General features: G+C 37.4%; 2 protein-coding genes across 2 annotated transcripts in view; both read right to left on the bottom strand.

Moving 5' to 3' along the window:
* Nucleotides 1-208: 208 nt before the first annotated feature.
* Nucleotides 209-2,429, bottom strand: LOC107569866 (endothelin-2-like). Its single transcript, XM_016256022.1, has 5 exons — nucleotides 2,305-2,429; nucleotides 1,625-1,778; nucleotides 1,356-1,469; nucleotides 791-883; nucleotides 209-684 (listed from the first exon to the last, which is right to left on the bottom strand). The coding sequence occupies exons 1-5, from the start codon at nucleotides 2,363-2,365 to the stop codon at nucleotides 597-599; spliced, it is 510 nt and encodes a 169-aa protein (XP_016111508.1). The 5' UTR covers nucleotides 2,366-2,429; the 3' UTR covers nucleotides 209-596.
* Nucleotides 2,430-12,239: 9,810 nt separating this feature from the next.
* LOC107569862 (transcription factor HIVEP3-like) overlaps nucleotides 12,240-15,412 on the bottom strand; it is an 18,168-nt gene continuing 14,995 nt past the window's right edge. The window contains exons 6-7 of the mRNA XM_016256021.1: nucleotides 15,263-15,407; nucleotides 12,240-13,504 (exon numbers count right to left, since the gene is read on the bottom strand). Of these exons, the coding sequence (XP_016111507.1) occupies nucleotides 12,941-13,504; nucleotides 15,263-15,407 (709 nt within the window). The 3' untranslated portion in view covers nucleotides 12,240-12,940. The remainder of the gene's footprint in view (nucleotides 13,505-15,262; nucleotides 15,408-15,412) is intronic.

Here is a 15,412-nt window from a genome sequence, read left to right as displayed (position 1 = left end):
TTCCGCCTTCACTGAAGGGAAAATGAGGAAAACTGGAATAAAGGAAGAGAACAGATAAACATTCCTTTTTTTAAAAACATTTGGACGCTTTCTCGAGCAGTTGATCACAGAAAGCATCAGATAATTTCCCCCCAAAATAAATACATAAATAAATAAATAATCAAATTAAGCTCTGATACAGAGAAACCCTAATAAATAAAGGGTAATACAAAAATGTAATATTCAGTGTCAGGAATAGAGATTACACAGTATCAGGCAGGGGTAAAGGGGTTTCATTTTTAATTGTCTTTCATTTTTCCCCACCATAGCTTCAAAGATGACAAACTTAAATGTTGTTTGCAGTACTTCTGCTGTTTTTAACTCACTCGTTTGGAAATGCCACCATTTCACTGGTGCAGAAGGTGATCTGTTCTTCTTTCCACCACCTAAATCATCGTTTACTCGGACCGTTCTGCTCCTGTTCAGCTGAAGTACCTGAGGGTTTGTGCCTCGGCGGTCTTGAATTCAGTCAATCCATCCTCCTCTCACGAGGCAGATCCTCTTCATCCGGGACTTTGCTCAGGCGCTCCATCAGACGACCATCACCTCATCTCTCTCTAACTGGTTGAGAGATTCCTGAGTCTGGATTTCTTCTGGGTTGAAGCCGATCGTGAGGCTGTCACGAAGTTGTATTTACTCGCCTTCCTGCAAATGAAAATAACACGTAGTTTAGCCCCAAAGCAGGGTATTTTCTGTTCACTGAAGCAAAAGCATGTGCTAAATGTGCTTATGTTGACAGAAAATGATTTACCTGAGAGATGACAGTAAATAATCGCTAGTTTTGCCAAGGGGATTTGACCGGTCATCAAACTGGGTCACGATCTCCATATCTGGATTTTCTGAACTGCAAATACAATTTGAGAATAAGGTTACATACTGAATTCACTAGTTACAAATTTGGTCATTCACATGTGTCCAAACTTAGACTGGATTTTATTTGAATACAATCTACTTTATTTAGTGACTTGCTCTTGTGAAACCAGATGTCTCTCCCACATAAATACAAGGGCTAATGCCATCCCTGAACAACCACAGGAATCTTCAGATACTATTAAACTTGTCCAAAAATAGCTGTCTTTCGATTTGGTGACTCATAACTGCTTCAGTCATTAGACGGTTTCTCATTCACTCCCTTATTTGCCTTCATCTCAGAGAAGAGTTAGCTGAACCCCCCCCCCCACACACACACACAAGCTGCCCTGATCTCCGCAGGTCACACATGGCTGCCGATACGGCATCCGTGACAGACGAAAGGACACGTATCTGTCTGATTTCATCTTCAGGGTGGAGCTGGAGGCTGCAGAGTCTGGGCTCACCTGCTGCGACAGAAACTGGAGCAGGTCCGGTCGGCGGGATTGGCGCATTCACAGCGGCCCGTGGAGCGCCGGCGACGGGACAGAGGGCTTCCCAGACCGAAAGGAGCGATCTTACTGTAGTGAGACGAGAGGGAGAGGGTTAACAGAGCACTGCGAGCGAACACGTGCAAACAAGGAGTCCTATTTTGGGGGTCTACAGGTGATTACAATTAGATATATTATGGATTCTACTCCCTACATTCACCCTTTGTCATCGTAGACGTACTCACTTCGGTGTGTTGACCCAGATGATGTCCAAATGGCAGAAATAGATGCACTCGTTGTCTGACCAGCTGCTACAGGAGCAGCGTTTGGTACGGACCCGTTTGAGAGCAGGTGGATTGCTTGATGCTTCGGACTGATCGGATAGTGGATATCCAAACCCTAGAAAACACAGACACTATGATTAAAGCTATTCCCCAAATGTTTATTTGGCAACCTTAGATATACTTCGTGTAGTAACATCCAAATTTACTGACTCTATTGAAGTTTTATATGACTAAATCAACCTGTACACGTTAGGTTACACCACCAAAAGTACTTTTTACTGATCCAACGGCACAAATTCTGGTATTATTCCATATTGTACGTTTCTGAAATTTATTTCCGCTTAATCTGATCAATACACAAATATACAGTACTCTATATAGATATGACACTCAATAATAACTGCTGAGCTTATCTGTAAAGATAATAAGGCATGATGATTTTCTTTGTGTGTGTGTGAAGGTTTGGCTGATAGCCACCAGTGAAGTTCAGGAGAATATAGAGTCTTATAGGACAATATGAGTATTATATGCAGACTGATTATTAAAAAATATGAGAAGCAAAATTTCAATTTGGGCTGCATAAAATTAACCACAGAAAACACACGTGCTGTGGAAAGGTATAAAAGGTAAAAGTGTCTTACCTTGCTGCAGCACACAGAGTGTCACTGAGATGAAGACAGCAGTCCACAGTGAGCAAGCCATTCTCGAGAGTTTAACACGTCTGTTAAATCCAGTTAAGTGATGGTATACAGTTAGTATCTGCAGTCCACAGAGAGACTGACAGGTGCTTGTGTTCAACTCAACCTGCCCGCCTTCATTTATCCTCGCTGAAGTTCCACCCACTGGTTGTTACGCAACACTGAGTCCAGGAATTCCTGCCTCCTGATTGGCTGCAGGCTTGAGCGAGGTGGAGGGGAGAATGAAAGACATCCGCTGATGTCAGTGACTCCCCCTGGACGAGTCAGTGTCACAGAAACAGGAAACTTTTATTTCCACAGGGGAGGCCGTGTGCTGTCATCGTCACTGGAGATAGTGTTTAATGGCATGTTTTGCATGTGTCCCGGGATAGACTGCACATCAGTGCAGAAACCCCCCTCCGGAGGAAAAAGCAGGACTGATAGTGCATGTGCAGGATATCCAGTCAAGTCCAGGAACACAGATTGTGGATACGGAGTGGGTGCTGCCATGATTTAGTATTGATATCAAGCTGAAAAACATGCCAATGCAACATTTCACAGTAAAAGCGCACACCAATCTAATAGATATTTTGTAAAAGAAGAACTGTTCAGTGTAATCTCTATATACAGTAAGATATATAGTATCTTATATTAACTACTACTACTTTAGCCTCAGTAAACTCCCCCTGATACGGTCATGCAGAACAGGGCATTAATAGGTGCTTTATAATACTAATAAACAGCTAGTAATATGCATGATAATAAGCACAGTTAGTTAACAGTAAGAACTTGTCCCTAAACTAAAGTCTTACCATATCAGATGAGATCAGTGTCTGAGCAGTAATATCTTCCTTCTCAATATTGTTTTAACATATATAATGCGTCTCAACTGACATTTTTCTAAATCGTAGGCATGGAAGCCACCCTATGTATTTTACCAATGAGATAACATTCACAAAATATGCAAATTACACAAGATAATGGCAGCATCATTTGTCTGTCATTAATCATATCAGCACACCCGTTAACAAATGTCACAGATTCAAATATGCAAAATATTGTAAACTAGAGGAAGACATTTTATTACACGCTGGGAATGTGTGCTGGAATAACAACAGGTGCAAGATCCTCTCACAACTAGTGTGTGCTCTTAATATCCATTTTTTCCTTATTATAACTCTATAAAATAAATAAGTGTGCAGTGATAATGACAGATAGGACCTGATAATTATTCAAACAGAACGTGTATCTAATATATATATATATATATAAAAATTAACTTAAATGATTTTAGCAAATGGCTGCAATATAACAAAGAGTGAAAAATTTAAGGGGGTCTGAATACTTTCCGTACCCACTGTATATTACTGTTAACTTTATTTATTTGTATGCATGCTTATTTTTTATTTATGATAAATAAAATGCATGGATATGCCTTGAAAATATAAAACCAAGCAAAACATGACGCTGCATATACTTTTTAGGCTAGTTTAAAAACACCCTGCATAATACCCACAAAGAATAAAACTGAATTTATGATATTTATACAGCGACTGTTCCACCCGCTATGAACTGGAAAAATATGAAACATTCAAAAGTCACTGCAGGGGGTCAGGAAATGCCAGAGTGATGTCACAGTCCACTAAACAATGGCACCTCGCAGATTATTTGTCCTGCTGAGGTCAAAAACATAAAACAATAACTAAAGCAAATGTTTGTTAAGTTGTTACGTTTTTCAGATAAATCGAGATTTTTAAGGATTATGGCCCACCTTGTGTGATTGCATCATCTTTGTTTTCCAAGCAAATGTATGTCATGCATGTCAGATTTATGAACTAAGAGCCAATAAGAATGAGATTAATTATGCTGTATGACGTTTATAAAGCGATTTATCCTGAGACATATTATTGTGCTTCATAATAAGTTAATGATTGCTCTGGTCACCGTACTCCGCCGCAGACTCGCTCTCTGTTTTTCTGGCTCAGTCACAATCTAACAATGTGGCCTTATCCATTTCCTCTTCCACTCAGCGCGGTGGCTCGCTGGAGGAATGTGACAAACACAAAAACTACTGAAAGCGCCTGTGGAATTCCTCAGGAAGCTCTCAGGAATGTGCTGCTCCACTGCACTTTGACACCTTATGTGCTCCTTTAGACTTTCCTGACCAAAACTGGTCACTGAGAGAGAGAGAGAGAGAGAGAACAACAAAGATGACATGCAACATTCGTTTAACGATGCTACAGGAATAATGATGTCATTGTTGAAACTCAGCTTTGGAACTGAGATGCATGATATTCCACATAGACCCATATTAAGACATACCAGAGACATGTATGACAATACACAATCGTAGGAAGATAGTCTTTTTTCATACAGTGAAAGCGATTGGGGCCCAATGGAGTTCTTTTGGACCCCACTGACTTTCAATGAATGGACCTTTTTTTTTTTGTTCCGCATAAGAAAAAACGTCAGGTTTGGAACAATGTGAGGGTGAATTATTTTAATTTTTCCTTTGTGAAAAAGAAGGGCACATGAATAAGCAATTGTAGTGTGCTTCAGATCAAAAAAGTATAACTGTATACTTGCAGATAATATAATATTAGAGAAATAAAAGGCCACTGAAGTGAACTTAAAGCGTGTACACGTTCATGCTTCTTAACACACTTTTAAAAAGTGCACTTTGTAATGTCAAAATAAAAGTTTGATTAAAGTGCTTTTCAAATCCTTGGTTTAAAACTCTTTAGCTGTGCACTTATGTTGACGTGTTGACTAACATTCTAAAACACATGCAGTTTGATTTTCATTTTCTAACTGTAGTGTTATTCGATATTATTTTCAAATAAAACATTGTGTATGCACTAAATGAGCTAAACTGCAACTTCGTCGTTATAAATGTGCTTACAAATATATTTAAATATTTAAAAGTTCCAACAGAATACTAGATATATATCAAGTTTCAATAGAAATGATTTTCTTTTGAGTTTACTATAAGTGCATTCAGCAATAACTTTAACCATACATCAAAGACAACTGAAGTCATTATAAAGATGCACTCAAGTCTAAGCTAACTGCATTTACTGTAATCTAAGGTTAAACGCTACATTTCCATTTAAATGCAGTTAACATTAACACAGTGTTTAACAACATTACAGTTCACACTTAAGTATATTCTTTTGAAGTGTATTATTTCCGTAAGTACTTCTTTAACAGTGTCCTTCTTTTTCTCAAGGGATTCCTCTACGCTCTCTCTTTCATTTTGTGAATAAAATATGCATGATATAATTTGCTGATGTGTTGTATGTGGTTGCTAATGCAGTAGGTGGTGGTTTGGGTGTAACAGTGCAGGACGAGTGTAGTTTTGGTCAAATCACTAACCCTCCTTATGTGAGTAATATCTTATCTGATGAGTATACTGCATTCTGCCGTCAAACATGACACTGTTCAAGGTGTTTTGGAACAGGTGAGCACACCCTTAAAATTGCAAAATGCATGCTTATCACAGGCTGCCAGCAGCTAGAATGGCTTTCTTAATGGCTTATTTTTATGCCCCCTGTAACAGAGGTGTTTGAGGAATTCCAAACAATGAAAAATGCATTCACTTTCTTGGAATGTTGCAAGAGATGATTCAGTTTTTGGCAAATGTTTAAGAAGGGTAATGATGGTAGATGATAGTGCAGACACACACACACACAGTCCAGTTCCGTGTTTCCTGTGCATTCCTCTGGTGTGAGCTATGACCTGCATCACAGTTAAGAACGTAAACAGCTTTTGACGATCTAAGGTCTGGAACTCAGGCTTCATGGGGGTTTTACTGATAAACCCTCACTTGTCTGCATATTGTAAATAAACATCAGTAAACCTATGCCAATACTGACACCTAGCCAGACCTGTAACAGTGTTGCTGTGGATACAGGCGGTTCACTTTTTATATATTTTTTTTATTTAATTTAATTTTATAATATTTAATTATATTTTATTGTATTATTCTGAATGAATTAGAGAAAGTAAAAAAATAAATAAATAAAGCGCTCATGTCAGTCAGTAGATGTATTTTTTGTTCTTCTTCTAAATAACAATGAATGTCATTAAAAGGATCAACGTCCAATTATAAGTGCTCTTAAATGTGCATACATTTTTATGACAGAATAGTTGCACAACCATAAAAACAAAAAATGGTGGAATATAGGCCAATATATTTACATTATATAGCCTGTTTAATGCGCGCACACATAATGCATTACATTATTAAAGCGCGCACACATAATGCATTACATTATTAAAGCGCGCACACATAATGCATTACATTATTAATGCGCGCACACATAATGCATATACATTATTCGGCCATCGCAGTGAGGACATTGCATAGACTTTCATTGATTTTCCATCAGGTTTATGATATTTCCTATAACCCAACCCCTACTTACCCATCACAGAAACATGTGCAGAACGCTATATTTACATCTAAATATTTTGAAAATTATTGAGGACCAGTAAACACACACACACACACACACACACACACACACTAGGCCTATGTGGAACTTGTCTATATTAGCGCATTTACAGCGTCATCTAGTGGCAAGCTGAGAGTAGACACGCTATGATCACGCGCCAGCAGGGGGCAATATTTCCTCTGAACCTATTCCTAAAATCATACACTAACAGCGTCTTCAAGTGGAGTCAAAAATAACAAGTACGAGGTTAAGTGCACAGTTTTGCTGGTTAGCGTGACCCCCTTAGCTGGAAGATAATGATGTTTAACAAGAATAGATGTCTTATCCTTTAAACACCAAAGCCATTCACTGGCTGAGACGGCTACTCTTGGTCTGAAATGATAGAAAATCACTGTATAGTCTTAATCATACAAATGCTAATTAATGTGTTTTAAATTACATATAACATTACCAAAGCTAAAAATGGTCCAATTAAACAGTTGCATGTTTACACTTGTAAACAAGAATGCTATTAACAGCGTTAATTAATAGAAACGTGAAGATGCTAATCCATGAATTAACAATATATTTGCATATAGTCTGAGATATAAATATGACAGAACACAGGAACATTTTGTGCATAGTTTATCGAATGAAATAAACATCGGTAGAGCAACAACAGACTCTTGGAACTATCTTTTAATGTAAATTCATGTTACTCTTACAGTTCTGATAATACTTTGTCCTGTCTGAAAGATTACATCACAACTTCCCACATCTAAATAATCAACACCACAAGAACAACTGAACCATCAAGCAGAGCCGTTCATCTTCTGGGTTCGACCACATTCTAGCCTATTTACTGGAGATGCATGAGTGTTTAAAATGCTGGCCATCACATACAACAAAGAAAAACAGATGCTGCAATGCCATAGAATATAGTATAAATGCATATAAAAACAGTAGGATTTCTAATAAGATTTACAGTAGATATAGATATGTTTTCTTCAGGATGAGTGGAAAATTCCTTATTTAAATGCTTCCATGCTGTAACACAATAACATGTGAAAATGGGACTTGGATTTTATTGGCACCTCATTTATATATATATGTATTATTTTATTATTATACATGTAATAAAATGTATTCATTTCACACCGCATATCACACACACACACACACAAATGCGCATGTGTGGTAGGTCTATGTAAAATGTGGACTGCAGACAAGCAAATATACATCAAAAATTATTCAGCAAAGCTTAGTCCAATGACTTGAATCATGGTCCGAGACATTTTCTCTGCTACCCAAGATCTGACAGACCCATAAAAGGATTGTTCACCCAAAACATAAAGCTCTGTCGTCGTTTACTCACCCTCGCATCCAAACCAGCATGTTAGGCAGAATGCTGCAAAAAGCATCCTATAAAACACAAATCATGTCACGTATTCCAAGTCTCCTGAAGCCATGCTGCATTTTTCAGTATTTTATGCTTCCTGAGCTGCGCTTATAATGTTACCAGAATTTATTTTACACCAAAACTGTGATAATTTTCGAGATAAAAGGCTATTTTCTACTTCGATTTTAAGCCTATGATTTGAACACTCGGCTGTGTCTCCTTTAAGACTTCACTGTAAACGCCCACTGCTATAACTGTTCCACAACTTTACATGTGAAACTCTTTTGAAAACTTTTACTGCGTTTTTAATATCACAGCTGCCATGGTTAACTCATTGGAAACATCTTTGTACCTCTGAACCCCAAAAGGTGCATTTTAGTACTCTTGTACCTTTTTTTCTGAGACTGTAGAGAGCAAAAACCCTCTCTACAGTCTCCCAGATATTTTAAGGAAATTAAGAAATCCCATGCAGGACAAGTCTGGAAAAAAGGCTTGATTCACTACCACAAAAACAGCAATTAACAAAAGAACATCTGACTGTAAATGAGTCCTTACATTAACATTAACACGCTTACATTTTGTGGCATTACTGTTGGGTCCATAGTCTTTCTGTAAAAGTCTGTTCGCAAAGTCTGAAAAAACTATGATCCTGTTTTATTATTTCACCTGCCTGTGGGCGGGCCCCCCAAAAAATCAAAGATGTAGAATTGAACAGTGCTGATGTTTTCATGTCTATTACGTCATAAAAACTCAGAGGTAGTTCTTTTGGCAGCTTGGTTTCAATAAAAGCTGTTTTGGACTAACAAGGAAAAATTTCAAACGAATTTTCCATAAAATCATAGTTTAATTAAAGAGCCCTTTAAGTTGTTATTCAGTGAGAATCTTCCCTTGCGATTCAAGTATCTTCAAAAAATAGCTCATGATGAAATATCTTACATGTTGGACAACAGGGTCAGAAATTAACTTTTCCGCTAAGGCTACGTTTACACGACAACGGTGTAGTCAAAATGGAAAAGTTTATCCCTTGCGTCATTGAAAAGTTTCACGTATACACGACAATGTTTTCAAAACGATTTGCATTTACACATATCCGCGTAATGGCCAAAAACGCTGTATTACGTATGCCAGGCCAGTAGTTGGCGCTGTCACCTTGTTAGTAAACAGTACCTGTCGGGAAGTAACGATTATATGACGATTATAATATTGGTGAAGTAAATCCACACTTTGCTGAAGAAGCGTTAGCAAACTCTTGAGCAGCAACAACAGTATCATGTACTCCGTCATTGTTGTGTATGTTTGTTCGCGCTTATCTTTAAAATCGTCACGTACTGCGCACATCTACATGCCTAACACGTCACTGTTTTCAAAGATTCCCGTTTGGGGTGTTTACACGGAAACGATAACGGTGGCGATTTCAAAAACTTGCACTTTGAAACCCGTTTTCCAAAATATGTGTTTTCAGTCCCCAAAACACCGTCGTCGTGTAAACGAACAGTCAAAATGCATAAAAAGTTTCCAGTTTTTGGTTGAAAACATTGTCGTGTAAACGTCCCCAAAGGGGCAATATTTGCCTTTGGGGATTTTTAGGGTCTTTTTTTTACCTTTGTAAAAAAAAACAAATCTAATTACCTTATTAAATGTATCTGTATTGTCTTAAATGTTTGAGAAAACTGCACGTCATAATCTGGCTACACAGACAAAACAAGCTTAACATCCGTTTATAAATTAGTTTATTGCCGTTTACGCATTCGAAAATCAAGACTCTTTGTATTGCATCTGCACAGTGTTGTTTGTGATCCGAGTATTTGACAAGAGAGCACACTTCAGTCAGTGAATGTGGTAACACTTTACAATAAGGTTCATTAGTTAACTACATTAGTTATCATGAACTAATAATGAACTGCACTTATACAGCGTTTAGGCAGAATGCTGCAAAAAGCATCCTATAAAACACAAATCATGTCACGTATTCCAAGTCTCCTGAAGCCATGCTGCATTTTTCAGTATTTTATGCTTCCTGAGCTGCGCTTATAATGTTAACAGAATTTATTTTACACCAAAACTGTGATAATTTCGAGATAAAGGGCTATTTTCTACTTCGATTTTAAGCCTATGATTTGAACACTCGGCTGTGTCTCCTTTAAGACTTCACTGTAAACGCCCACTGCTATAACTGTTCCACAACTTTACATGTGAAACTCTTTTGAAAACTTTTACTGCGTTTTTAATATCACAGCTGCCATGGTTAACTCATTGGAAACATCTTTGTACCTTTGAACCCCAAAAGGTGCATTTTAGTACTCTTGTACCTTTTTTTCTGAGACTGTAGAGAGCAAAAACCCTCTCTACAGTCTCCCAGATATTTTAAGGAAATTAAGAAATCCCATGCAGGACAAGTCTGGAAAAAAGGCTTGATTCACTACCACAAAAACAGCAATTAACAAAAGAACATCTGACTGTAAATGAGTCCTTACATTAACATTAACACGCTTACATTTTGTGGCATTACTGTTGGGTCCATAGTCTTTCTGTAAAAGTCTGTTCGCAAAGTCTGAAAAAACTATGATCCTGTTTTATTATTTCACCTGCCTGTGGGCGGGCCCCCCAAAAAATCAAAGATGTAGAATTGAACAGTGCTGATGTTTTCATGTCTATTACGTCATAAAAACTCAGAGGTAGTTCTTTTGGCAGCTTGGTTTCAATAAAAGCTGTTTTGGACTAACAAGGAAAAATTTCAAACGAATTTTCCATAAAATCATAGTTTAATTAAAGAGCCCTTTAAGTTGTTATTCAGTGAGAATCTTCCCTTGCGATTCAAGTATCTTCAAAAAATAGCTCATGATGAAATATCTTACATGTTGGACAACAGGGTCAGAAATTAACTTTTCCGCTAAGGCTACGTTTACACGACAACGGTGTAGTCAAAATGGAAAAGTTTATCCCTTGCGTCATTGAAAAGTTTCACGTATACACGACAATGTTTTCAAAACGATTTGCATTTACACATATCCGCGTAATGGCCAAAAACGCTGTATTACGTATGCCAGGCCAGTAGTTGGCGCTGTCACCTTGTTAGTAAACAGTACCTGTCGGGAAGTAACGATTATATGACGATTATAATATTGGTGAAGTAAATCCACACTTTGCTGAAGAAGCGTTAGCAAACTCTTGAGCAGCAACAACAGTATCATGTACTCCGTCATTGTTGTGTATGTTTGTTCGCGCTTATCTTTAAAATCGTCACGTACTGCGCACATCTACATGCCTAACACGTCACTGTTTTCAAAGATTCCCGTTTGGGGTGTTTACACGGAAACGATAACGGTGGCGATTTCAAAAACTTGCACTTTGAAACCCGTTTTCCAAAATATGTGTTTTCAGTCCCCAAAACACCGTCGTCGTGTAAACGAACAGTCAAAATGCATAAAAAGTTTCCAGTTTTTGGTTGAAAACATTGTCGTGTAAACGTCCCCAAAGGGGCAATATTTGCCTTTGGGGATTTTTAGGGTCTTTTTTTTACCTTTGTAAAAAAAAACAAATCTAATTACCTTATTAAATGTATCTGTATTGTCTTAAATGTTTGAGAAAACTGCACGTCATAATCTGGCTACACAGACAAAACAAGCTTAACATCCGTTTATAAATTAGTTTATTGCCGTTTACGCATTCGAAAATCAAGACTCTTTGTATTGCATCTGCACAGTGTTGTTTGTGATCCGAGTATTTGACAAGAGAGCACACTTCAGTCAGTGAATGTGGTAACACTTTACAATAAGGTTCATTAGTTAACTACATTAGTTATCATGAACTAATAATGAACTGCACTTATACAGCGTTTATCAATCTTTGTTAATGTTAATTTCAGCATTTACTAACACATTATTAAAATCTTGTTAACATTAGTTAATGCACTGTGAACTAACATGAACTAACAATGAACATCTGTATTTTTATTAACTAACGTTAGTGAAGATTAGTAATACAGTAACAAATGTATTGCTCATGGTTAGTTCATGTTAGTTTATACATTAACTAATGTTTAACTAATGAACCTTATTGTAAAGTGTTACCGTGAATGTGAACACTGAACAAAATCTAATCTAAGCCAATCTGAACACCTCTGATTGGTGATTGCATTCATAAGCTCAACAGAAATGTGTGATTGGTTATGATGCTCAATTCTGCAAAAAAACACAGAAGAAATCTGATGCAATATGAGAGCTAAACGTAATGCCAAAATCAACACTTTTCATTCATTTTCACATTACAGCCATAATATAGTTTCACGAGTTCGTGGGCCCATATAATCTTAGCATTAGCGGTAAACAGATTTGGCTTGATGTCTGCAATGGAGGGCTCAGAGAGACTATTCTACTCGAGCTCCGATAGCCCCCCTATAGACAGAAAGATAAATAAATAAATATGCATAAAAGGTGGAGATGGGGAGGAGGAGGGATGCCGAAAGAACTAACAATGGAGGCAGTATTTATACTCGAATATAAATTGGAAGATTAGATGGGCGTACTTCACTAGTTTCATTGTGCAGGGGCGGTTTTTGCCCCCTTATTTTGAATTTGGGGGCATTTTTGTTCCTTTTGGTTGTATTTTGCCCCAAGCTCCCATTAATTTCCAACCCTGTTGGCCAATACCAAAAGCTTTTGTGTTGAAAGAGCAAAACTGATCATTGTGCCTAACACGCAGGTTTGAAATGACAAATGTGTGCATAAATCATGACAACATTTTCATTTTTGGCTGAACTTTTCCTTCAACAAATGGATGTTCTTGAAGCGTCCACCGGCTGAGCTTTCTTGGGACTTCGAGAATGCTTTCTGTTGTTTCTTTGAGAGATGCTCTTCCAGGTGGTCATGGGAACACTGGGAACCTCCCTCTTTTTTGATACGAGCTCTGCCTGAACCACTCCCCGGATCTGCTCCTTGTCTTCATCGGAGGAAGCGTCGCTCTTAGAGCTCATCTCCACCGCAGGCTCCGTGAACACTATCAGCTGATTTCTGCGATGAGGAACTTCGCCCGCAGGACTCCCATCGGCCCCTTTCTCCTTCGTCAGCACGGTGACCGTCATCTGGGCCACGCTGTGGTTCAGAGATGCGCTGCGGAGCAGCATATTGGAGCGTGGCTGCACCATCTGGATGCCGCCGATGGGAATGGTGAGGCTGAGGCTGGGAATCATCACCTGGGGCTGCGAGTGCAGGGGCAGGTGACTTAACACTCGCTGGCCTTCCCTGGGCTGCATGTTCCTGGAGAGACACCCCTGTGCCGGAGGCCAAGACTGTGTCATGCTGGTTCTTCGCTGAGGACTGTGTGTCTTCTCCTAGGGAGGAGCCAGAAAGACATTTTTAGTGATATCACCATGTAGAGTGAGCACTAATGCGGTCATCTTTATTCTAGGTGAAGGACGTTATTTCTAAACTGTGCGGTAAGTCTTGTTTTGCGGCTATAGCTAAAGATAGTCCTGGTTCATCCCAAATGTGTATTTCAGACAGTAGATGGTAAACAGACGTGTGTGTATTTAAGTTCAGCCATCAGTTCATGGGTTAGGGTCTTAGGTTTTGGCTTCAATTGTTTGTAGAGACCGGCGGCCTGGCTTCTATTTCTAATAAAGGTGTGACACTAAAATAACACACGGTGTGCTTTTGGAATCGGGATATTTGTTTTGGATGTTTATCTTGGATATATGTGTATGTCTTGTTTTCATACTAATTACATTTTGTGTGCTAATAAAAACCATCTTTCTATAAGAGGACTTCAGCTCAGACAAAGAAAGAAGCATCTACATATTTAGCTATCAAGACTAGAAAAGCACAGTTTACTCACTATTGAAATATGGGTGAATGTTTGTTAAAAGAGGTGGTAAGGGGTTACATGGTTCAGTCTAAGAAACTATATACAGTATATACATAAATGCTGAATTTATCTGTTCTGTTCATCCCCATAATTCTGTGGTGTGTTTTTTTTTAAATGATGATCTGATCTTTCTGACATCAAAACATTCGGATCCCAAAACACGGTTGTTACTGTTAACTAAAACTATAACATTATTTTAAAAAGTAATTTTAGTTAATTGACATAAAGCTGAATGAAATACAATATAAATGTCTGATGAAAACACTTAAATTTACCAAAAAAACAAACAAAAAACATTTATTTAAGAATATTGCCTTCGCAGCAGTTAATGGTAAATTACTGAGATTACTAAAACTTAAATAAAAATTAATTAAAGTTTGTTATATACACACACAATTACTAAAACTTACTTTGAAAATATAAAAATACTAATACTAATTCTAAATAAATAATAATTAATAAATATTATAATAAATAATACAAAATAATACTCACTAAAAAAAATAACAATTTGAATCATCTAAAAATACTTGTTTTGTTACAAAAATTTGTTACAGTTATGTATTAGTTGTACTCATATTTATAGTTTGGTTCAGATTTTTTTTTATAGTTTTTGTCTTTTAATTTTGATTTAATCTTTTCCCAAAGACAAAAACATTAATGCAAAGTAAAAATATGATTTATTATTAAGACAATATATCAATATACTTTCTTTAAGCCAAAATGTTACTTAATAAGCCAATATAATATAGTTTTAAGAATAATTTTATAATAACTATAAATAAGAAAATTTCAAAACCTTAATGTATATTGTGATGTCTTTTTAAAATATGCAATACATTTGCTGCTATTTATTAAAATAATAATAATAATAACAACAACAATAATAATCCAACTCACAAGCTTTATTGCAGTCAGTAATTCTATGTGTTTTGCACATCAGCGCTCTGGTGTCCAGCAAAAATACTATTTAAACAAAACTGTTTGTTTAGTTTTTTTTTGTTCTTTCTATGGGGAGCATTATTTGCTTTTAGACAAACGGAACGAATCAGGTTTAAACTGGAAACCACAATTTCAGATCAGACCAATATAAAAATGCACTGGTCTTTCAGCAGTATTTCATTACAGTTACTTCGCACAGAAACCATAAATAAGCCCCCCCCCCCAAAAAAGAGTGAAAAATCCTATGCCAATCAGTAAGACAAAGCTACATTAAGACACTCACCAGTTTGGTCTTGAGGTGTAGTCTGCTGGGTGAGGCTTTTGTTGAATCTCTGGGTTTATCGGCTTGGTACTGAATAGTCACACTGGCCCCGACGGTCAGTGCAAGAGGACAACTGGGAGATGCAGGTTGTATGGGGGACAGGGCTCTAAT

Source organism: Sinocyclocheilus grahami, unplaced genomic scaffold (assembly GCF_001515645.1).
Source record: "Sinocyclocheilus grahami isolate Dianchi unplaced genomic scaffold, SAMN03320097.WGS_v1.1 scaffold1389.1, whole genome shotgun sequence".
Lineage (NCBI taxonomy): Eukaryota > Metazoa > Chordata > Actinopteri > Cypriniformes > Cyprinidae > Sinocyclocheilus > Sinocyclocheilus grahami.
The sequence above is the reverse complement of the archived record's forward strand: the minus strand, read 5'-3'. Positions and strand labels throughout refer to the sequence as shown.

Coding starts and splice junctions, on each gene's coding strand:
- LOC107569866 (XM_016256022.1), bottom strand. CDS start 2,365: ATGGCTTGCTCACTGTGGACTGCTGTCTTCATCTCAGTGACACTCTGT. Junction 1,779..2,304: donor ACTCTGTGTGCTGCAGCAAG/GTAAGACACTTT, acceptor TGTGTTTTCTAG/GGTTTGGATATCCACTATCC. Junction 1,470..1,624: donor ATCTGGGTCAACACACCGAA/GTGAGTACGTCT, acceptor GTCTCACTACAG/TAAGATCGCTCCTTTCGGTC.